This window comes from Aedes albopictus, chromosome 1 (genome assembly GCF_035046485.1).
Source record: "Aedes albopictus strain Foshan chromosome 1, AalbF5, whole genome shotgun sequence".
In the NCBI taxonomy this organism is placed as follows: domain Eukaryota; kingdom Metazoa; phylum Arthropoda; class Insecta; order Diptera; family Culicidae; genus Aedes; species Aedes albopictus.
The window spans coordinates 335,880,488-335,905,596 of NC_085136.1; the positions used below are offsets into that span (position 1 = coordinate 335,880,488).

General features: G+C 43.3%; 2 protein-coding genes across 2 annotated transcripts in view; one reads left to right on the plus strand and one right to left on the minus strand.

Moving 5' to 3' along the window:
* Window positions 1-24,861, minus strand: part of LOC109417026 (dolichyl-diphosphooligosaccharide--protein glycosyltransferase subunit STT3B) — a 30,697-nt gene extending 5,836 nt beyond the window's left edge. The window contains exons 1-5 of the mRNA XM_019691152.3: window positions 24,370-24,861; window positions 18,340-19,124; window positions 17,833-18,272; window positions 17,552-17,763; window positions 17,007-17,477 (exon numbers count right to left, since the gene is read on the minus strand). Of these exons, the coding sequence (XP_019546697.1) occupies window positions 17,007-17,477; window positions 17,552-17,763; window positions 17,833-18,272; window positions 18,340-19,124; window positions 24,370-24,524 (2,063 nt within the window). The 5' untranslated portion in view covers window positions 24,525-24,861. The remainder of the gene's footprint in view (window positions 1-17,006; window positions 17,478-17,551; window positions 17,764-17,832; window positions 18,273-18,339; window positions 19,125-24,369) is intronic.
* On the plus strand, window positions 4,937-15,241 carry LOC134285828 (uncharacterized). Its single transcript, XM_062847440.1, has 2 exons — window positions 4,937-6,510; window positions 13,396-15,241. Exons 1-2 carry the CDS (start codon window positions 6,491-6,493, stop codon window positions 14,933-14,935), a joined length of 1,560 nt encoding a protein of 519 aa, XP_062703424.1. The 5' UTR covers window positions 4,937-6,490; the 3' UTR covers window positions 14,936-15,241.
* Window positions 24,862-25,109: the final 248 nt, after the last annotated feature.

A 25,109-nucleotide genomic window follows, 5' to 3' on the forward strand; every position in this document is an offset into this window, starting at 1 on the left:
TGAGTATGATGTTTTTTATGAGTTTTCAGTTCAGCTAGTAAGAAATGATAAATATTTGTCCAAAGTATCAGATAGAACTCATTGACGTCAATAATGTATTTTAAGAATTGAGTATTGATCACACGTTGGCTTTGTAAAGATATCTACTTTGTCGTTATAAATTAAGTTGTCCATCTTGCTGAATAAGTGATCAGTTTTCGTCATGTCAAGCTGCGTTGGTATCAAAAACTTCTTCCTAACATTGAATCTGTGGAATTTAGGAGTAGGCATTGCAACCTCAAGGATTAGGAAAGGTGGGAGATTAACTTTGTATTGAGCTGTGAAAGAATGTGTTGTTAATTATATGGTCAACGTAATTTACCTTTGAAAAAATGGTACCAATAATGCAGTAAGAATTTTGGACATACAGTGTCAGACAAAGCAAAACTACCGGCAATCCATTTTCATACAAAACGGTAACGATGCTTGATTTTCAATGAGCAGATTAGGTTAGTTTCTTGTGTTTCTTGTTCTTGTGTCTTCAGTATCAAGAAGTTTAGTTAATAATTATAACAAAGTGGAGGAAAATTTTGTATCGACTTCCTTCCTGCAAATAGAAATAAAATATATCAAAAACAACTAAAAAGGACCCCAGAGCTTCTTTGTCTGATCATGGAAAGTATCGATTCTTGGTGGCACCACGAGTGTGCATCTTTCTCTGTAGAGTAAAGATGCATTTAAGCCCCGAGACCTGACAGCAATCAAGCTGATCACAAGGTTGTGCCTTTGCCCAGGGGTACGTACACCGATCTCGATATCGCTAACGTTTTGTGCGTTCCAGATCTCGCTCTGAACCTCTTGTATGTGAGCAAGATTTGTAAGAAAGGGTATCGAGTCACGTTTACCTCGAAAGCGTGTGAAGTTGAGCACGTATCAACAGGCGACATCAACTGGTGACCAAGGGCTATTCGCAAACCAAGGGCGTGGACTACCAGGACACGTACTCTCCCGTCGTCCGTTATGTCCGAAGCTCGGTAGCCGCATTTACCATCTGATTGTCGAAGGAAAGCTCGTCATTATATATGTAGCCGTATACGTGAACGATTTCCTCATTTTTTTACGAATGATCGGTGGGCGATGATCAATATCAAGCAGCAGCTAAGCGCCGAGTTCGAGATGAAGGACTTGGGACCAGTTAAACAGGTGTTAGGGCTACGGATGTCTAGATCGGACGGCGTCGTGGCTGATGTGTCCGCTAATTGAAATATTTTTAGAGTGACTATTATAAAAGTAAAACGTATACAAACTAACATTATATCATATGTGTGGATTTAGAGTGCATTCGATCTCGGTCATATGTTTATATTGTCGCGCTTATCTTTTATTAGAGTCCTGCGGTGGTCGTACGCTCGCAAGGCATACCGCCGCATGACAGTCGCAAGGCAAAACAAAAGAAAAAGTGTTCCCGCCAAAAACAAAAGCACGTGGGTTTCGCGAAGTGACAGATGTTTTTGAATGTATTTGTGACGAACGGCAAGAGTAGCTCAGTGGAATGAGTGTTCTTGCTGTCAAACCCCATATAGTGGAATTATATACTTTTAAATCTGGTGACGCTGTTATCACAGACAAACAGACGTAACACTACGAACGTTTCCCGATTCAAATTATAGTCCCGGACATCTGTTCGCCCAATACTAAAAGGACTGAGTTTGGCCGACCACCAACTAGGTGGCGGTAGTGGGCAAACGTCAAACTCGAACAAAAACGATGCGAGCGCCACGGGTGGGCAGTTGGCCAACTATGAAATTTTAAAATAGACCGTTAAATCGGTGTACGATGGGAAATGTCAAAGTATTACGTCTGTTTGTCTGTGCTGTTATGATTAGTGACTGTCGCGCTAATATCAGAAGTCAGAGGCCGATAATCGCCATATTCTGATTTTTCTTGAGAGGCATAATAGCACGAATGCTTGAATAAACGATCCGACGACTGTTGGGCTCTCTTACATCTGAACCGAACGAAGTAGACGTATTTCTCCAAGCTCCGAAACAGTGACTCAACCTTAAAAGGGAACTTTCCTTCCACCACAAGTGCTCCATCTCAATGAAAAATGCATGACCTTAGGCCCACCTATATGTATTGGTATTCAATTTTATCATTTGAAAGTTGTTTTGGGTATACTGCCGAGAATCGCATATCTGTCCCATTTGCATAGGAAATCCAGCAAAGATGGTACTGATATGCGATTCACGGTAGTATAATGAACCCCAAAATATGGGTATTAAACTACACTCCTGTAAGAATCCCAGTAGGAACTCCTGGAGGAATACCAGGATGAACTCCTGGAGGAATCTCAGCAGGAACACCTGGAGGAACCCCAAGAAGAACTCTTGGAGGAATCCCAGGAGAAACACTTGGAGGAACTCCTAGAGAAATCCCAGAAAGAACTCCTGGAGGAATCCCAGGAGGAACTCATGTAGAAATGTCAGAATGAAGGAATTTCTGGGAGAATCCCACAAGGAACTGCTGGAACAATTTCAGAAGCAACTATTTGAGGAATCCCAGGAGGCACACTTGAAGCAATCCCAGAATGAACAGCTGCTGGAAGAATCCAATGTACACACCTTCTGGAGGAGATCCCAGGAAACACTTTTGGATAGATCTGGAGGAATCATAAAACAACTGTAGAAGAAATCCCTCGAACAACTCCTGGCGGAAACATAGGAACAAATCCTACAGGAATCTCAAGTACATCTCTTGGATTGCTTCCCTGGAGGGTCTCGTGGAATAATTCATAAGAAATCAAAAAATAAATCTCAGGAGGAATCACTAATATAGTAAAACGACTGCAGATTGTTTCGAATTCTTCCTACTTTTAGCTGAATCCGGATTTCCGTCCTATCATCCTCAGCTACTCCTCCTAAATTTACTGATTTTCATTCATGTGACCCTAAACCAAAGCGTAAACACCAGTTTTGACAAAAAAAATGCTATGTTCGAAATTCTAACTTACTATTCAGGGCTTGCCAATGTTCATTAGATGGTTGTTGTTGGAATCGTCCGAGATAACCAACAGGATAGCAAATGTCCGGTCGGACGCTCAGCATCACGTACATGAGCGACCCAAGCAACTCTCGGTACGGTTGCTTCACTTCGCCATCTTCTCGATTTAGCATCAGGCCTTTCTCCATCGGGGTTCGAACTGGGTCGCAGTCAGACATTCCAAAACGACTGATCAGCTTCTCAATACTGGCATCTTAAAATAACTGCAGTTTTCCTTCTTCGCGGTTGTAGAAGATCTTCATTTCCAAAAAGTGTTGCAATTCTCCACAGTCCGACATCTCGAACATCGACGCTAAACGTTTCTTCAGCACCATGATCTATTTCCGGTTGCGACCAGCCACTAAAAGGTCATCTACGTACAGAATCAGGATGAGTTCATCTCCATCGCCCAGCTTTGTATACACGTGTCTTGATCTTCTGAAACCCATCTTGAGAAGTGCGTCATTGAATCGGGCATTCCAACATCTAGGTGACTGCTTTAGGCCGTACAAAAAAATATCAGCAATCGACAGACTTGACCGGGCTTCGCAGACGCAGGTACGCTATCCGGGACCTCCATGTAGATTATTTCCTTTAAACGGCCGTGAAGAAACGCTGTGCGGACATCTATCTGATGAAAACAGTATCGCCGATGTGTTGGCTACTCAGCACGTAGCAAGCATATCGACATCAGGCGCCACTATGTCTGGGTACTGGTCGAATCGAAAACCTTCAAGTTGAAATACGTGGCGTCAGATCTTCAGGTGGCGGACATCATCACAAAACCATTAGCGGATCCGAAGCATATTGAAGATATGTCGAAACTTGGGGTTTACAAATTTAGGCTTAAGGGGGGATGTTAGCATAGTAAGCCTTACCATGACGTCGTGCGGCTTCCAATATCGCATCGAAAGGCACGTTGTCAAAGGCACCCTCGATATCTAAGAACACACTCAAGCAGGATTGCTTTTGAGTGAATGCCTTTTCGATATCGTAAACAACTTTGTGTAAAAGAGTCACAGTGGACTTTCCAGATTGATAAGCATGTTGGTTCACATGAAGAGGCACATTGGCCAGATGAACATCACGGATGTGATGATCGACGACGCATTTCAGAAGAAAAGAGGTCAAACTGATTAGGTCTGAAACTCTTTGCATCTTCATACGACGCACGATCCAGTTTTGGAATGAACTTCACAGTAATATCCCACCAGGCTTTGGGAATATACCCTGTAGCAAAACTGCAAACAAGTAGTTTTTTTTTCTAAACATGTTTTTAATAAACAAATCCCTTCTGAATTATATTAGGATATAACCCATCTGCTCCAAAAGATTTGAAAGGAGCAAAGCTATTTAGTGCCCACTCAATCGATTCAATAGGGTAGAAGCTTCAGTTTTGGCCAGTCCGGAGTTTTGGCCATAGTGCGGTATTGAGCCTGTTGCGATCTAAATCGGCGTAAATTTATTTTTTACTGGTAGATCCTAGTACAATATGATGATTACAGCTGTGAAAACCACACATTTTGATTAAAAACTGGAAGAAAAAGATATATTTCCTTAAAAAATCTGCTCCCATATATCTATTTTGGCCAGGGTGCTTCTAATTTGGCCACTCCCATAAGGAATACACGTGATTGGCCAAAATAGAAACCAAACTTAAGAATATGGCCAAAACTGCGGCAGAGCTTCTATTTTGGCCAGTGCCACTTTTAATACAAAAATCAAGTATTGGCATGATTTCTGCATTTTTCCTTCAAAATATAGATTGAAACCTTTCTTTTGACGCATTGGTTGTTTTTATAGGATTATTGGTTATTTTTATAAAAATGATTTCCCTTAGACTGGCCAAAACCGGTGCCCGCACCCTAGTTATGATACTCCGAGCCGAAGCTAAATAATTCCTAACAACAAGAAAATACATCAGGTTTATCCGAAGATCTAATATCCACACATCCGGGGAAGTGTGTACTGAATAAACATTGCAAAACTTCCTCATCAGAGGAAGTGAAGTCGTCATTTGGCAAACGAAGTTCGTTCATTTGGAAATCCATAGATTTTGCAAGGATTTTGTTCACTCAATTTTGACTGACTTCACTCAAACTGGAAACATTTGTACAAAGGTTTTTCCAGCCGGATCATTCAGCAGACTGAAGAGCTTTCTGGTAGGCCTTGCGATCTGTCCTGAAAGCCTTCGATCCAGCCGAACGTGTGTCGTCTGTTCCAACTCTTTCCACATTGTTTCCTGAGCTTTGCCAGATCAGAGTTCCACCAAGGGGTTCCTCTTGTGATCTTCACAGATCGCAGAGGACATGCTTCTTCAACAGCTTCCATGATGAAGGCAGTTGTAGTATCAACGGCATCATCTAAACCACTTGGAGTGTCAATGAATGGTGAGTATCCATGAAATTTAGCTGCTGCCAAATCGGTAAAGAGATCCTAGTTGGTTGACTGGGGGTTCCTGAAACGCAAAGTTTGCGAAGTCACATTCACATGTTCAAAAAAGATGTAGCGATGGTCAGTTAAAGATTCTTCATCTGACACATGCCAATTGGTCAGCTCGTGACTGATTCTGCTAGAGCAAAGCGTTATGTCTAACACTTCCTCTCTACCAGATACCATTAACATGGGCGGTTGCCTATGTTAAGTAATCCAAGATCTGTATGGTATGTGGGGGCAAGATGGGTCAGGGGGCAAGATGGGTCAGTACCGTTTTCAATCGTACTATTTATTTTTTGAATCTTTCTATAATTTTCCTAGATGAACGACGTGGATACACAAAAAAGTGATATATTGTTTTGAAAATTCTTTACGTTCCTTACGCAGAAAAAAATAAAATATTTTTTCGTTATACTCCTTATGCTATACATTCCATATAACTACGTGAGTTAACGACGTTGCCAACCAAGAGTTCGACATTCCACACGGCAGTTGGCAGAGTCAGCAGAAACCATCCCGATGGTAACAGCGATCGATAGGTCGATGGGTCGGACGTGGTGCCCATCGCATGAGGTGCTGATGCAGCAGCTACCGGCGTACGTTCATCGGTTAGGTGTTACTTAGCTAGGGCCAATAAAGTTAGTCTTTGGTCAGGAGTAAAGAGGTGTAGACCTTTTTTTAAAAAGAAGTCCCGGTGGTGAAACTCCGAACTGGCGCCCGAATAGGGACCTGCTGAAGTGGAAATCGTATAAGTTCCTCGGTGAAAAATCGTAAATTCAGTGTTAGTGCAAAAATCCTCGAAAAGTGGAATATCACAAACTCCACACGATTGGTCCAAGGAGCCAAGTACATATCACAAAAGGGTCCCACGAGCCCCACCGTAGCAACCGAAGCAGAGATCAGGACACAGTAGCCAGCCGGCTCGATCGTCATCAGGGCCCCCAGTAGCACCGCAGCAAACAGGACAACCCGAAGTGACTGCCTGGTTTCTCTCCACAAGCAGAGGTTCCCGAAAATCATCCCCAAAAGTCCAATGAAGGTGTTGGCAATTTCGTGAGTACAAAAAAAAAACCTACTTTTACTAAATACTAGTGATTGTCCCTCCGAAAATTTAGTGTTCTAAAGTGACAAGTGTGTCGTGACCGGCAGGACTAACCAGAGCGCCGGCAGAATTGCCGCTATCTTCCGCCGTAGTTCCACCATCGTGACCGGCCAAGCATACGTACGCGCCGGCCGAAACTTCCTCCATCAAATCCTCGAACGCTTGAGACATCGCACGTCCGTCGCTGTCTGCTATCTCCAAAAGACTACCAAGAGTACATCGTCTCCTCTTGCGAAAAGCCCTTGACTTTTCATATTGCCTATTCCAATTCGTATTTTCTGTGAGAGTGAGAGCGAGAGAGCAATAAGCTGGAGACTTTTCAAACGCTTCCTGAACGGAAACTGTTTTCTCTCGTCTCTCTTGTTGAGAGAGAAATGTCTACACTTATAAAGCGTGTTGCCAAGATGGTTACACAGCATTCTTTTCGAGCTCATTTTATGAAAAGAGTCAATTTGATGTTATTTCGATCTAAATGTATATTTTCATTAAAGTTAACATTATAAGACGACTCCATTACTACAAAGTGATATTGTGTTTCCAAAGTGTCGAAAAAAAGACAAAGAGTCGGTCTTTACTTCTCCAACATCATGAATCAAGCGGAGGCTAACATTCGGGAGGTACCACCTCCACCTGCTTTAACCACACAGCAATTTATTGATCTCGGTAGAGTTCCGGATTTTGTCCGCGACGTTAAAACATTCAGTGGTGACCCAACCAAATTAATTGATTGGATCACAGATGTGGAAGCAATTTTTAGAACATACCGGGATAGTCGTGCGACACAAACGCAATTAAACGTCCTAGAAAGAACGATTAGAAGAAAAATCGACGGCGAAGCAGCCGATATTTTGAATTCCAATAACATGTCGTCCTCATGGGCCGATATAAAAACCACCTTGGTCTTGTATTACAGAGATCAGAGGGATATTAAAACTCTTGACTATCAATTAACCTCCATAAAGAAAACGCCTGACGAAAGCCTTAGCACCTACTACAGCCGAGTCACGGAACTGCTATCTCTTATGATCGCACAGGTACAAACGGACGAAAAATTAAAAGAAAACGCCGCTGCTCATATATGTAGACTACTTTCGAGATAAGGCTCTCGATGCATTCATTAGAGGACTAGATAAGCCTCTGAGTATTTTGCTTAAAAGTACAAACCCTCGAACGTTAGGTCAAGCTTTTAACTTCTGTGTTGAGTACCATAACATGGATATTCGCACAGCCCCATTTAGAAATGAATTTGGTAATCATTCAACACCGAAACCGCGAGAACCACCAAAATTACCCCCAAGACCACAGTCTATGCAACCGAGGCCATTCATACCACCTCCACCACCTCCAAGAAGACCAAACTTTTTCCAAAACTATGCTTTACCTCCTAAACCGATTCCACAAACTCACCCGTTTAGACCAAATCCACAAAACGCATTCAGGCCATTTCAAAACAACCCATTCAGATCATTCCAAAACACTCCATTTGGAACCCCGAAACCAGAGCCTATGGAATTAGATTCCAGTGGTCAAACCCGAATGATAAATTACGGCAACCGTCCGGTAATGAATTTGAAACGTTCTCACCCACCATCACTGCAACAACACCAAGCATTTAAACGACAAGCGCACCCGCTAGAAGCTTCCTATGCAAACCCCGAATACTACGGATACCCCGATTATGACTACGATTATGGGTACGAACAGTATTGGGATGAAACTCAATACGACGGCTCGTATGAACAATCCGAGCAAGCTGCACATGACCAACCCGAGCAAGCTGCATTGATAGAGGTCAACGATCAAGACAGGAACAATGCTCAAGAAACTAATTTTTTAGAATGGCACCCGAGTTGGTAATACCAACGATGCCATACATCAATTTGAAAACCAGTATCGGTGAATTTCCATTTTCGATTGACACTGGTGCCAATATCAATTTAATACACCCCATGCTAGCCAACAATTATTCACTCCGAAAACCATATTATTTCGAAGCTAACAACATAAGTTGTGCCAACGGAAGGTTCAAGGCTAAAAAAGCAATCGATGTAAACTTTTTTCAACCAAAAATAAATCATTACGCCCAATTTTTACTACATGACTTCCATCCATTCTTTCATGGAATTATTGGAACCGGCGTGCTAAATGCACTTAATGCAAAAATCGACCTGCAAAACAACACATTGCAGTTACACAAAGAAAATGAATTTTTATGCGTCCCACTTCTAAAATATTCCCCCCAGCAAACAGTTACGAATGCATCAAGTAACACTGCTGAACAAAGCACACCTCATGAAGCTCAAACGGCTTGCCAAGCAAATCCGACCGAGCATGCATACCGAACGTCTCATCTTTCACCAGACGAGAAAACACAGCTGTTAAGGGTGTTGAACCGGTACGAGGAAGTGTTTCATAAACCCGACGCAAAATTGACATGTAGCACTGTCGTTGAATGTGCTATTAATACCATAGATGAAATACCTATTCACCAAAAAGTATATCCATATCCTGCTGCATATGCTGCAGAGGTGAATAAACAGGTTGATAAGCTTCTGCAAGATGGAATTATAAGACCATCACGATCCGCATGGACGTCTCCAGTGTGGATCGTTCCCAAAAAATCCGACGCCTCCGGAGAAAAAAAATTTCGAATGGTAGTGGACTACCGTAAATTAAACGAAAAAACTACTTCAGACAGGTATCCAATGCCTGAAATAAATTATGTCATTGACCAATTAAAAGGTCAACAGTATTTTATCACCCTTGACTTAGCCTCTGGTTTTCACCAGATAAAAATGAAAGAGAGTGACATCGAGAAAACCGCATTCTCAATCAACAACGGCAAATACGAGTTCACCCGTATGCCGTTTGGCCTTAAAAATGCTCCCGCAATTTTCCAACGAGCAATCGATGACGTATTGAGGGAACATATTGGAAAAATATGTTACGTCTATATTGACGACGTAATTATTTTCGGAAAGACACTCGAAGAGGTACTTAAAAACCTCGAAATAATTTTAAAGGCGTTGAACGATGCCAATTTGAAAATTCAGTTGGTTAAGTCAGAATTCCTTCATAACGAAATCGAATTTCTTGGCTACATAATCACTTCCAGCGGTATTAAACCGAACATTAAAAAAATCGAGGCGATTGAAAATTATCCAGAACCTTCAACTATCAAAGAGCTTAGATCATTTCTGGGAATGATGGGCTATTACAGACGGTTCGTAAAGGACTTTGCAAAAATTGCAAAACCCCTTACAAACCTTCTGAGAGGGGAGGCATGCACATCGAACAAAAAGGTGAAATTAAACGAGTCAGAAAAATCTTGCTTTCAGAAAATGAGAAGTATCTTATCTTCATCAGATATTTTAATCTACCCCGATTATAGCAAAGTCAGGGGCGACTCGTGACATTTCCGGTTACATGTTCAACAGTTTTGTTCGATTATTTTACAAAGACGAGAATATAAATGAGGGGCTCAGATTCAAAGGGGTATTAGACTCGTTAGTGACCATTTTGTCGATTTTCCGAACTTTTTTGAGATTATTTTTACGATGATTAGAAAAATTACAATAAATTGAAGAAAACTGAGTGAAAAACTTTAAACCTCATTGACTCAAAAGTTGGTTTTTGATACTTACACCCCTTTGCTTCTAACCCCTTCAAATTATGTATTTTAATATCCGTACTACAATATTTTATACGTTTTATAGGTTTTGAATTTGTACTCGAAAAAACAAGCCCAAATTCTACGAACATCTTCTCAACACAAAGCGAATCAGATAAATGATTTTGACTTATATATTGTTTTCTCACCCCGACTTAGTTGAGCCTGTACAAAACATTGTTTAATCATTATTACATTATTGTTTTTATTATTTGTTGAACATTGTTAAACTCTTCTTAACAATTTAGTTCCAACTTAAACATAAGATCAAATTGGACAACAAATATCGGATGCTTTTTCAAACATATGTATGAACATAGGATTCGCATGAATAATTCCTCCTTTTGTAAAAGTATCCTAGAAATTATTGCAAGGATACTCAGTTATAAGAAAAAAAAAAGATTTTATCTTTAATACCCGCCGGTTTCAAAATAAGATTGGCCCAACTTGGTTACTTATTAAATCAGTCAATTGAACCAATTTTAAATTTACTAATTTTACTATACTAAACATAATCCATCCTTGAATTCATCAAAAATAGTCAAAAACTCATGCGCCATGCGCCTTGTGCAGAAAAAAAATATCAGCAGCGTGCTACATTCGTGGGCTCTGTCTCGGGCTTTGTTTGTTTCATGCGAGTACCGCCGCGCCGATACCACCGGTGCGATTTTGGTGATGGACAGTCAGACCGCTTTTCACGCTTTTCAGCACTGAAAATGCACCAACACAATGACAAAAATGCCCGTATGTATTCTTATCCAAACGTCACCCTGCATGTACGATGTTGCAGATGAACAGGCGACAAAAGATATGCAACCAAACAAATGCTCTGCGTGAGAGATGAGAGAGACGGCGGAGAAAAAGCACTCCGCAACGCGACGACGCGACGGTGCGCAAGTAGGTGGGTCGTCGGTTCGGTACGACTCCTGAAAATGAACATGCAGCAACGGTCGTAAAATGTAGCACGCTCACAAGCACGTATCTCTTGAAAGTGTATGAAAAATCGTCGTGCGATTTTCATTATGAACGGTTTCAGGGTTTTATTCAGGACGCAATTATTCGCTTTGACGGAGGCTCTCTGAGAGAATTGCGCTGTGCGTGAAAACATTTTTTTTTAACATGGGAAAGGATAGGAGCTGCATTTTCAAATGCTTCTAATTCTTTATAGAAATTTTTTTAAGCAAAACGTTCTTAATGTTATCGAATGAGATTTTGATACGCTATATTATAGACATAACATTGTGATTTAAAAACATTTTGTCTAAAACCAGTTATAGTGTAGCTAATTGAAAGTATATTGCAAAACATTAACTCTTTTTTCAATCTGAAGTCCCTAAAATATTTTAGAAGCATTTGAAAATGCAGCTCCTATCCTTTCCCATGTTAAAAAAAATTGTTTTCACGCACAGCGCAATTCTCTCAAAGAGTTCCGTCAAGGCGAATTGTGTAGCTCCACATGTGCAATGCACATGTTGGACATATGGACGAGTCGCCCCTGAGCAAAGTATTCATACTCACGACAGACGCATCCGACTATGCCATCGGAGCTGTCTTGTCGCAAGGCGAAACGGGTAAAGATAAACCCATTCACTTTGCTTCAAGAACTCTTTCGAGGTCAGAAGAAGGGTTCTCTGTACCAGAGAAAGAAATGTTAGCTATTTATTGGGCCTTGCAAACATTTAGAAATTATTTATACGGCTCAAAAGTCAAAATTCTTACTGATCACCAACCCCTAACGTTTTCTCTTTCTGCAAAGAATACCAATGCGAAGCTGAAACGCTGGAAAGCGTATCTTGAAGAGCACGACCATACTATTGAATATAAACCCGGCAAAAGCAACGTAGTTGCGGATGCCCTCAGCCGGATAGTCTGTTCAATGACCGCTACACAACACTCAGCGGATAATAGCGACCATTTTTATATAAAATCAACGGAAGCACCAATAAACGTGTTTAGGCATCAAGTAATTTTAAAGCACGGTCCAGACAAAATAACGACCGAACACCCATTTGAAAATTACACTAGAATCAATGTTACTATCAGCGAAATTAACGAAAACTCCCTATTACAGGTACTAAAAAACCACTTCGACTTGAGTAGACTGAACGGACTTTTAACATCTGAAGAAATAATGGGAAAATTACAAGAAGTGTATAAGAAACACTTTGGAGATAAAAAGATGTTAAAAATTCGTTTTACGCAAGGTCAACTTCAGGATATCCGAGAGGAAGACGAGCAATGGAATATCGTCTATAAAGAACATTATCGCGCACATCGAGGTGCTGAAGAGAACAAGCAACAACTTTTGAGGAAGTTTTATTTTCCAAAACTTTCTCAAAAGGTACGCGATTTTACGGCAAACTGTAAAATTTGCCATGAGAACAAGTATGAACGGAATCCATCCAAGCATCCAATCCAAGAAACCCCTATTCCGAAATCGCCGTTTGAAATCTGCCATATCGACATTCTATTCTTAGAAAATGAGACCTTCTTGACATATATTGACAAATTTTCAAAATTCGCCCAAATCAGGCCAGTAGCTTCCAGAGCCGCTGTCGATTTGATACCAGCAATAAAAGACCTACTGACAAAATACAAAACTCCTGACATACTAGTAATGGACGGTGAAAAATCTTTCGCCACCGGTGAACTACTAAATTTCTATAATCAAAATAATATTGAAACATACATTACGGCCACTGGTCGTAGTGAAATGAATGGAATAGTGGAACGGTTCCACTCTACGATTCTAGAAATTTATAGGATTACCAAAGCTGAAAATCCGACGATGACTTTACATGACTTGCTGATACTGTCAGTAAACAAATACAACAACACAATCCATAGTGCGACAAAACACACACCGCAGGAAATTATTTTGCCATCTGCCCGAAGCCCCGAGATCGTCGAATCAGTTTATAAAAATTTAATCGAAAAGCAAAAAATTGATTTAAAATTCCACAACAAACATAGGAAAGGTAAACCCTTCAAAGAGAACCAAGAAGTTTATGAAAAAACACGCCAAAGGGTAAAACATAAGCCTCGCTATAAAAAAGTGACAATAGATAGAGTTAACCGAAGCACTGTTTTGACAAAGGACGGAAGACGAATTCACAAAGACGACCTAAAAATACGACAAATAAAATAATAATCTCTTCCTCTCTAGATCTTCTATCCTTTGGATACTTTGGACATGTCAACCAACCGCAACTCAGACGATAGACATACGACAAATAAACAACCAGTCGCTAATCGCCCTCGACCACGGGCCAGCAAGGATCCAAAACGGTTCATATTACTATTTACACCATTTCAACCTAACTTCAATTAGAATCTATGTGGATATATTAAGTAATCAGTTTGAAAATCTCTCACCAAATCTGTTTTCACCAATCATATCTCAACAGTTCAAAACTATCCACTTGCTCCTTCAGAGACTTTCCCCCATCAGGAGACAAAAGCGCTGGGATCGGGTAGGTACGATTTGGAAGTATATAGCCGGGACACCAGACGCTGAGGATTTAAAAGTGATTAATTCCTCCATCAATAACCTAATCTCAAATAATAATCAACAGGTAAAGATCAATAGAGAAATCACTCTCCAACTAAAAGAAGTAGCCTTCAAAACCAAAGAAGCGATACAACTTTTCAATTCAAAAACAACAGAGTTTAATGCTATATCAATTTTAGAAAACCTTAAAGTTCTGTCCCAAAAACTCGAACATATCTTAGAAACGATTACATTAGCAAAGATAGGAATTTTGAATACTATTATACTTAGCGATAACGAAATCACTACATTTATTCATGACTTAGCTAGGGAAAAGATCATCGTAGTCACCGCAGCAGAGGCCATCTCCTACGCATCTACATCCATCGCCACCAATCAGAAAGAAATTGCACTCCTAATAAAACTACCGAAGCTCGACAGCAAAATTTATCAGAAGATTCACATACACCCCATCACCCACAATAATCAACAACTCCATTTACCGAACAGGAATTTTTTGGTTCATAACAACGAAACGCTCATCGCCAACTCCCTAAAGTCGAATATATTCAAGCTCAGTGAGGTAAGACTGGAAACGTCTACATGTATACCAAATCTCCTACAAGGGCAGCTAGCCACCTGTAACTACACCATGAATCCAACATCCGAAGAAGTCGTCACCATAGACGATCAACATCTGCTGATCAATACAGTACGAAACCTCACCATAAAATCTGACTGTGGATTGTCAGAAAGGAATCTATCGGGAGCCTACCTGATATCTTACGACAACTGTACGGTCAACGTGAGTAGCATCATGGTCAGCAACATTATCCAACACTTAACAGGAAAACCAATTCATTTATCACTGGATGGTCTTGCAATAACCAAAGGCAAGCAAATATTTAATCTGAGTTTGGAACATCTAAACCTCCTACAAACGGAAACAAGGAGAGATTTGGAGCAAATACGTCTGGAGAACAACAGCATCCAATGGACCCCTTGGTCAATCTTCGGAACATTCTCGTTCACCCCTACCGTAATCGGCTTAGCCATATTCTTTAGTATTCTCGCCCACAGGAAAGCTATGAAGATCCAGTTTACCCAACCATCTAGGGAAGTACCTATCACTACGGACATGAAAGTTGGCTTCCAACACACGAATTTGGAAGATGTAATTCGGACGGAGCCTCATCACTTGGGCCGGGCAAGTTAACGACGTTGCCAACCAAGAGTTCGACATTCCACACGGCAGTTGGCAGAGTCAGCAGAAACCATCCCGATGGTAACAGCGATCGATAGGTCGATGGGTCGGACGTGGTGCCCATCGCATGAGGTGCTGATGCAGCAGCTACCGGCGTACGTTCATCGGTTAGGTGTTACTTAGCTAGGGCCAATAAAGTTAGTCTTTGGTCAGGAGTAAAGAGGTGTAGACCTTTTTTTAAAAAGAAGTCCCGGTGGTGAAACTCCGAACTCGTGTAATGTGTAGACGGGGCAAGATGGGTCACGCTAATTTTTCGGTATGTTTGCATAGTTTTTGAAAATGTTTTATTTTTCATAGAAAGGCTATTATGTGACCTACATTATCGAAGCGACTAGAGCGCTGAAAATTTGTGAACATATTTTTAATATTTTTAACAAAAAATATAGGTTTTCAAAGTTTTTTTTATGGCTACCTGAACAAAAATATTCTAATTCTGAGAATAATCTACCGATATGTTTCAACACTTCTTTCATGTAATCTGTACGTATGTGAAGCTTAGATGTATAGAGAAAAAATAGAAGATGTACAATTTTTTTTTTGGAGAAAAATCGAATAGCTGACCCATCTTGCCCCCGTAGAAATGAGGTGGGGCAAGATGGGTCATGTTTTGACAATTGTTTGTCAAGAAGCAGGTTTCAAACTTTATGACCTTTCTATACCCTTATATCATAGCTGACTAGTGTATCTGGAAGTCGTGGTAGAAAACAGAGAAATGCGATTTATATACAGAATGTTATAGGGATCCATTTCTTAGGTGACCCATCCTGCCCCCACTTACCATACAATTTAAGTACTCCATCAAACTGGAGCTTCTCAAATTAATGCCTGAGCGGCCCCAGATGATATGGTGAGCATTAGCATCACTGCCAACAATTAGCGGAAGGCCTTTTGAAGTGCAGTATGCGATGACTTGCTTGAAAGCATCCGTAGGGGATGGTTCAGCATGCGGTAAACAAACCGAACAATTTCCTGTTGAGGTTTCCAACACATACATCGATTGTGATAGCACATACATCTCTAGTGGTTAGTTCAGAGATGAGTGTAGCAACGATTGCGTTGTTGACAAGCACACATGCTCGAGGCATGACACACGAGTTTGCCATTTCATTTTTACTGAAAGTAGCAAACACCGGATTCACAAGGTTTTCTAGATAGAAATTCCCCTTTCGAAAGTAAGGTTCTTAGATTAACGCCACTTGGGCTGTACCATTTTGCATAAGTCTGCAAAGGTTGATCGTTGCAGTTGTTTTAGGCTGAAGATTGATCTGAGCTATCCTAGCCGTAGCCACAGACAACCCAAACTAGACAAGATAAAACTCTTAACAATCACAGCACAAAAAAAACAGCAACAATAAAGCCAGATCGGTATCGATTTGAATGCGCCAAAGGCGAGGATGCACAGAATACACCGTGTAAATCGCATAATACGAAACCATATAGGTGAAAGTTTAAACTAATCAATGGAATTTTCATTATCCCATCACTGGTGAGCCCACAGTCGCCTTGACGTAGACTGATGTATAATGTGGAGTGGATCAGTGTTGCCAGGATGTTTTTCCATTGGTCCCAACAGTAAGCATAAGGCCGCATAACACCTTGAATTAGGAATCACCTGATTAATGGACTCCTACCACTGGAACTCGTAGTGCTATTCTTAGCCAGTTACCGACACTACACAGCTATCTAGGCTGATCGGGAAATAAGTTAATACGGGCCCGAAAAGCCGTCAAAGTCTTGCTTTTTATATGTAGAAATAAGTCATTCTTAGGTCGCTCCTCTAACCGATCAGTCAAGTTTACTCTGTTATCAAGTATGCACCCTCAAGGTGAGCTGCCTATAGTCATATAACTTCGTCGCTCGCTCACGCTTAGGGAATTTATGAAATAGTAAATTCCCCTAATGAATGTAGTATAATAAGTCTCTTTGTTATAATAAACTGTTAGTTTGAAATGGATTCTTGCACTACTTGATAAAGCGTTTCCATGTTCCATGAGTGTAACAAAGGTATCCTCTAGTGCCTTACCTGTAATCCAGTTTCAGCTCTCCGAACTTGTAGTAGCTCAGCTTGTACATCAAACAATTCAGCAAAGCTGGAGCACCTTCGGCGTCGATCCGGAACTCACCCCGATCGGTAAAGTAGTCGCTCTCCCGGATATCCTTCGGGTGTTCTCCCTCGGCAATCCTAACCATCCACAAGAACTTGTTGATATCATCCCCGCTGTATCCGATCACGCCTCCGAAGATCACCAGCACGTAGTCCACATCGAGCGAGGTCATGATCTCGTACGCCTTGTCTTCCGGCGAGGACATGGCTTTACCGACCAGCGCAATGTGGCTGTTGTTCCACGTATTATTGTCCACCAGGGTTGTCCGATTCGCCATACCCGCTATCTGATAGCCGTAATCCCACCAGGACATGACGCGAGCATCCGGAGCAGTATTCTGCCACAGCCAGTAGTAAGCCTCACGGAAGTCATCCAGGATGTTGCGGGTTCTGCGAACGAGATACGATTCAGGTTGGGTAAAGGAGACATTTGAGAGATTCTCGGTCACCGGATAGGTACTTACCCATCGTTACTGTTGTAGAAGGCGAGCACAATCGACGGACTGCTGTAGGCGTTCGACGTAACCCAGGTACAGTGCACGGCAAACATCATCAGCAGCATCAGAATTGCAACAATCACAATGCTTTTCAGGTTCGATCCCATTCCAGCGTTCTGCTCTCCGTGGGCCCCGTGCGACGAGCTGTCGTGCTTCGGACGGAGCTTCAACTTTCCGGCCTGTATTGTGGATGTTTACATATCATTCTTTTGCTCTACCCTGTTAAACCTATAATATCTGATTCATACCTTATCATACAGCTGCTTCTTCTCGCTGGGTGTCTCCTCTTGCTCGGAATCGTTGGCATCCTTGTTGTTCGGAGTGGCATCTTCCTTCAGGAACACCTCCAACAGCCCGGAGAAGGCCACACCGGCCAGAATGCAAACCACCGGCGTCAAAGTCAGCATCAAACGGACCATCACGCCGGCAAAGTAGACGGCACTGATGGCATACAGGACCACGAAGACCCGCTCGTCGTTGATCTTCTTGATGCAGTACCAAAGGCCCACCGGGAAGGTACAGACCAGAATGTGCAAATCGAAGAAGAACGAAAACCACGTCGTCGGCTGATGCTCCGATACGGAAGCGATGATCGGAATGTGAATCTTGGCGTAACCGGTGTCCCAGAGCGAGTAGAAACGACCGCTCCAAGGGGCAATCACTCCCAGCATGGTCAGCAGAACGACACCTGAGGAAGATTTCATCAACATTTTCAGAAGGATCTAAACTAAAAATTTTACTACGCTACCACTAACCTGCAAACACGACTCCCGCAGCAGCCAAACCTCCGATGATGAACAGCTTCTTGAACTCCTGCTTGGACAGAACCGTCTGCAGATGCTTCAGAGCGGCCACGGCGAACAGCAGCAAGAACACCCCGGAGGCGGCCATGTGCTCACTCGTCCGAATCGGTTGGAACCCAACGAATGGGATCTGCATCGACAGGATCAGTCCCAGGATGTAGAACGTGGTGTACGATGTGAACAGCCGAGGCGAGTAACGGCCCATGATGAGCAGGACGAACACGTGCAGCGGGATCAGATTGATGATGAACACGTAGCCTCCCCAGGCGGAAACCATGTAGAAGTAGGACAGCGCGGCACAAGCGGCCCAGTACACGCTTCCGGTTTTGACAGACTTGACCCAGAGGTAGTAGGTGAACTGCAGGGCAAAGATGGCAATGCCCTCGTTGTCATAAGATCCGGCCACCGAACGGCTAATGTATCCGGGAACGATGGCGATGAAGCTGGCGGCAAACAGCCCAGCTCCGGCCGACCACAGCTCCTTGGTTAGCAGGTAGGTCGAGATGGCCGTCAGTCCGCTGAAGATCGGTGCCAGAAACACGCAAATGTCCCGGATGTGCACCGGAATGTTCAACGTGTGCAGCAACCAGTGGATACCGCCGGAAGTGATCATCAACCCTGGATAGACGGTTCCGCCGACGATACGACCCAGCGGGTACCAGGCCGATTCGTCGAACCAGTTGAGAAACTTGTAAAACCCATTCTCGACCATGTGCGCCGTCGCACGGTAGTTGAACCTGGGAAAGGCAAAAACAATACAATTAAGGACTGGTATACATTTAGGCGCTGTTCCATGAACTACGTAGATTCCTTTTTGGTCATCTCAGACACCACCCCTCCCCTCTCTTAGACTTTTATCCATACACAATTTTCGAACTTGGCCAGTCCCCCTCATCCCCTTGAGGGTCCACGTAGTTTATGGACAGGCCTCTGCTAGACTGCGAAAAGGAAGAGCCCGCGGAATACTTCCAGTAGAAGTTCCTGATGGAACCCGGAACAAGGATTCCTGGAGGAATTTCCGGAAAGATATCCTCGGAAAATATCTGGAGGAATTCCAGCAGAAACTGCTTGAGGAATCTCAGCAGCTATTGCTGAAGGAATCTCAGGAGAAATTCTTAGAGAATTACCAAGGAATAACAAGAGGAATTCAGGTCGAGGAAAAGGATTGTTGTACGGACAACTTCCGAACAGCCATCCGGTGCAAAGCTCTATCTTACCAGTAGCAAGGAAAAGACTTTTCCGCGAGGAAATGAGTTGAACACGTGTAGTCCAGTTAATGGTTGAACTACTAATGAATAATCCTTATTACATCTCTATGTACTACAGCTACATAGCAAAGGCATGATGTTATTTACTTTCAGTCTTAAGCATCCATGGTGGTGCAGAGGGCTGAATTAAAAGATCTACATCCTGGGCGATTGCCAGCCATCGCCTTTACCTGTTCTGTCGACTCCCATTATTGCCTTGTTGAGGCTACGCCGCCATCAGCATCTGGGTCCCCCTCTGCCGGGTTTCAATTTAACGCTTGTTTGCAGATTTCGTTGCCGCCCCTACGTAGAGCGTGGCCAACCCACCTCCACGTTCGCTCCCGAATTTCTGTCACAATTGGCTTCTGATGACATCAACGATGGAGCTCCACGTTGAAGACCTGCAGCCCTTAAGTGTTCTCCGCTGATACACACCAAGTTTAACTAGCGTACAGCAGCACAGATTTCGCGTTCGAGTTAAACATTCGTATTCTGATGCGTCGAATAATCTGATTGTTTACCCATACATATTTCTTAAACTCGCAAGGGCAGCCATCGCCTTCTTGATCCGTGCACCCATGTCGATCTTGGAGCCACTATCAGCCGCAATTTGGCTACCAAGATATTGACATCTTTCAACATTCTCTACTGCTTGCCCAGCTACCGTCATCATCGAGCTTGCTCTACATATCAGAGCGCCGTTGAGCTAAAAGAGCAACGTCATAAACCAATTCGAAGTCAATAAGGTGCTCCATGGTAATGGGCTGCCACAGCAACTCACGATTTGGTTCACGATCAATCGCACCTACCAGGATCTCATCGATTACGATGAGGAACAATGGCGGTGATCCTTGTGTCACTCCAGCAACGGCCCGGATGGGATCGTACTCTGCACGAAAATGCCCTGTACTGTGCTTCAATGAGGCCAATGATTTACGCAGAGATACCCTTGTGTCTGAGGGCTTCCCACATGCTTCGTGACGGAGACGGATGTCGCCGGTGTTTGCGACTTTCTCGCTGTCGTCGGCTAGGGAATCCGCCCACGCTCTTTTGTCCCGTCTACATGAGCGTTTCACTTCCTTCTCGAGAGGCGAATAGCGCTGACGGGCTACGGCTTTGGCTCCTCGTTTTGTCGCTCGCTCCATCGCGACTTTGGTGTCCCTTCGCTTCTCTATCTTCCTCCAGGTGTCATCTGTGATCCACCTTTCTCCGGCTGCGTAGCTCACCCAAATTATTCTCGCCGGTGGCGATGAAGGCGCGCTTGATGGTGGTTCATTGAGCTTCTACACTTCCACCTTTTGGAATGTCTGCAGCACGGTTCTTTAGGTCCTCGACAAAGGCCCTTTCACCGTAGCGTCTTCCAGTTGGCGTGTGTTGAACCGGTGTTCGATTTTCTGCTCCTGTCGATGGATCCTAGCAATGCGCAGTCGGATCTGGCCGATTAGGAGATGATTGTCGGACGCAATGTCAGTGCTACGTTTGTTCTGCACATCAAGAAGGCTTCGTCTCTATGACATGGATGTCACCTTGTGCACTGGAGCGATCCTCCAATCACCATGTCATTGTTGGCACAAAGCTCTGCAAACCAACCTTCGCGTTGAAGTCGCCCATGAGGATCTTGATGCCGCTTTTCGGAATTTTGTCCACGACCGCATATAGTTGGCTGTAAAAGTTCTCTTTTCTTGCATTTTGGCTGCATCGGTTGGCGCATAACATTGGATCATGGTAAGGTTTCGAACCCGTGTTCTAAATGTGGCTACAATCATCCTTTCATTAATAGGTTCCCTGTTCATGTGCGCAGCGTGGGCGTGAGCGCTGAACAGGAACCCAACTACACGGTGGCGAGGAGCGTGTTCATCTCGCAGGCCAGAATATAGCAGAATTTGAGCCGACGCCAATCTGTTTTCTCCAAAGTTCGGCTAACGGACTTCGCTCAGCCCTAGTAGGATCTCAAGCATCATACGGCATGCCTCATTGGCTAGTTGTGCCAGTTTACCCTGCTGGGCTAAAGTTCCATCACAGACAAACAGACGTAACATTTCGAACATTTTTCGATTCAAATTATAGTCACGGAAACATATTCGCCCAATGCTAAAAGGACTTTGTTTGGCCGACCACCAACTAGGTGGCGGTAGTGAGCAAACGTCAAACTCGAACAAAAACGATGCGAGCGCCACGGTTGGGCAGCTGGCCAACTATCAAATTTTGAAAAAGACCGTTAAATCGGTGTACGATGGGAATTATCAGAGTATTACGTCTGTTTGTCTGTGGTTCCATGTTTCAATTCTTGTCCGTTGTTTCGCGCTAAAAGTCGTTGCGGTTGAATCAGTTCGTGATCTTTCATTTTCCTCACAGACCAGAGCTATGTTGGGCGTACTTCTTATCGACTCACCGTTTTGCAGCCCAAAATGATGTTCCCAAATTCAAATTAACACCGATTGCTTCGATGCTTTGGGCTGAATTGGATGGGCTGAATAGTATGTTGAACAGTAATAAGTAACTCTTTATCAGGATTGCGATGCGAACAGTAGGAGAGCTTGATGTGGAATAAGGTGAAACATTTTCTTCACGGTCGCCTGTCAGCTTTTCAAGGCCTAGATTTTTTTTTCCTCCCCTGTTGGGGAAATTAAGCCACTGCGTCCAATAGGCTGAACTTTTGTGGCATAAGGCCTAGATACTTGACATGGCCTACTTCACCTCCTCTCGATCGTAGAGTCCAATGTTCCGGCGTAGATGTTCGAATCTTCCGATTTCCAACGTGTGGTAGTTTGGTGCATATCTGAGTAGGCCATGCCATTGGTGATTATTATTATTATTATTCGATCTGTCAAGCTGGAGAGTACCACACAACGCTTTTGAAAAAAATACTGCTGATCATCGGTTCAAATGAATTCTACCACCACCAAGATGCGTCCAGATACGATGGGATGTGGTCACGGATAAAATGGTGCTTGATATCGATATATTTGACCCGTTTGCACTCCAAGTTTTGGGCCATTCCGAGGCACTCAGGTTTCGCAATCTTCACGCCATAGTCAGCCAAGAGTACGAATAGCCAAATTGCTTCTGCTACGCCCGCACTCAAGGCTATCTGTTCAGCTTCACTGAATGAGGTAACCACTTGGCGCCACTTGCTTGACCACGACACCGTGTTTCCATAGACCTGCAACAAGAATCCACTCACCAACTTTCGATTCGAGGTATCAGTAGCCCAGTCCGCATCGGCAAATCCAACCAATGTATCGATATCCTAGTTCCGCTGGTACTTTCATGTACCGTAGCACTCGCTTCAACGCTGTTTAGAGGAATTGCTCAGAATGCTGCTGATCTCGTCCCAGATATCCAAGTGGGAAATAAATGTCCGGTCGGGTGGACATCAAAACGTACATTAAACTATCTAAAACTTCACGGTAAGGCTCGTCTATGGTTTCTATTTCAATGCGGATGAACTGAAGCCCTTTCTCCATCGGCGTTCTTGTAGGGTTGCAATCTTGCATTCCCAACTTCTTCAGAACCTTGTCTATGTAATCTAGCCTTGTGTCTCCGTCAGCATCGTCTTTACTGCAGAGTTTCCACTTTGGTTGTAACGGGTTTACTCCTGCAGGACGTCTCACTAGCCGCCATACCTGGTTGCTATTCATTGATTGCAGCTTATCACGCGATATTTAGTGTCGTTTATAGATGACTGGGCCCATAACCTATTGTAACAGGAAGGACTGGGGCGGATGGGCGGAATGGATAACACCGAGTTGAACAAGTAACTCTTTTTTTAGGATTGAGATGTGAACAGTAGGTGATTTTTTATCGTTAGTTTATCAAGCTAGTTCATCTCGGGACCCACGCTTTACTTTCCTTTCCGAAGGAAAAACCCGCATTTTGTGAGTATGTCGGAAGTGGAATTCGATCCACTGAGGTGAAAAATTTTCTCCACGGGCGCCTGTCAGTTTTCCAAGAAGGCCTACTTCTTCTTCACTTCAACACGGAATAATGTTGACGATGAACCAGCGACGTTCCAGCCAAACATGCTTTCGTCCAAAACAGGAAGATTTTCGGTCAACTCCAGGCATTGGTCAAACAACGAGATTAATCGGTTGTGATTTGTTGAAAGGAAGGAAGGATCAGCCAAGGCGAGGTCCTTCGGTGTATTGATTCTAGCTGTGGAAATATTCCTCGATAGTATAGTGGTCAGTATACCCACCTGTCACGCGGGAGACCGGGGTTCAATTCCCAAGCCATAGTATGATCGAGCAAGTGGTAGTGGTTAGACTCAATTCTTCCATGCAAACATTTTTTCCGAACAGTGAAGCCAGAGTGAAAGTGAAACGATTCGTATACGAATTAATATGACTAGAAACGACATATATTACAAATATGAACTGTCCTACGTTATGATGTGATATATACTGATTGTTGATTGAAGAAAGAATACGTATCTTTGGCACATCTATACCCTTTTCCCGACCCTTGCTAAAACTAATTCGCTACCATCCCTGTAGTCAACCTGCATATCCCTTGCTACGTCACCGCACCTTTCCAACTAGACAACAGCAAGTCCCATTCATTAGAATTTGAAAATGCGAGAAAGGTGGCCTACCGCTATCGAAACAACACACTGCAAACAGTATTGAACGAAAGGTACACGTAATCTAAAAGGCAACTTCTTCTTTCTCCCTTCCCCCTCCCCAAATAGAATTGAAACAGACACTGAAATCGAAAAAATAAACATCCAACTCACCAAGGATCGAACTCATGGATGATGCTCTCGAAGCGGATGACGGCAAACAACCGGCTGGAGAATCCGCACAGCCACGCCAGCAGCAGCACGGCAAAAGTGATCAAACTCGAGTAGCCGGCCGTCTTCCGATAGTTTATCTTGCTCGGTCGATTCATTTTTTCATTCGGCTCCTCCGCCCTGCGCCCCCTTCCAGTGTATTTTTCCAAAGCGGCCCCCAACAACCGAACCGTCGTGTCACAATTCCCACTTTTCCTTTTCTCTCAATCTGAACGAAAATATCACATCGGCAAATCGCACCCGCGTATCCACGACAATGTCCCGCTTATCAGCACTTCTATGCGGTCATTGTAGAAACCGGAAAAATTGCACTTTTTCTTCCGTTCGTCGCCCGGCACTAGTGCGGTGGTTCGATCGCGGCGAGACTTTTTGGAATGAAAATTTTGAGGAGTGTTGTCGATTCGATCGGCAAAACGCGATGACGATGACACGTAGTTGGCTGCCAAAGGAAATGCGCAGGGGCGGCAGCGCGACTGGAATGCCGCGCAGTGGCGTCGGTTATACCCCGGACAGACATGTGATACGAGTGTGATACACGTACAACGGTACTCACTGTCAAGAAAATTCTAACAAGCCTGACTTGAATGGAGAGAATTATCAGTGTGGCACTCATTTCAAGCGCAAATTTACAATGATTCTTGTATCACATGTGTGTCATAAGTATTACGATGATGTTTGTGAAG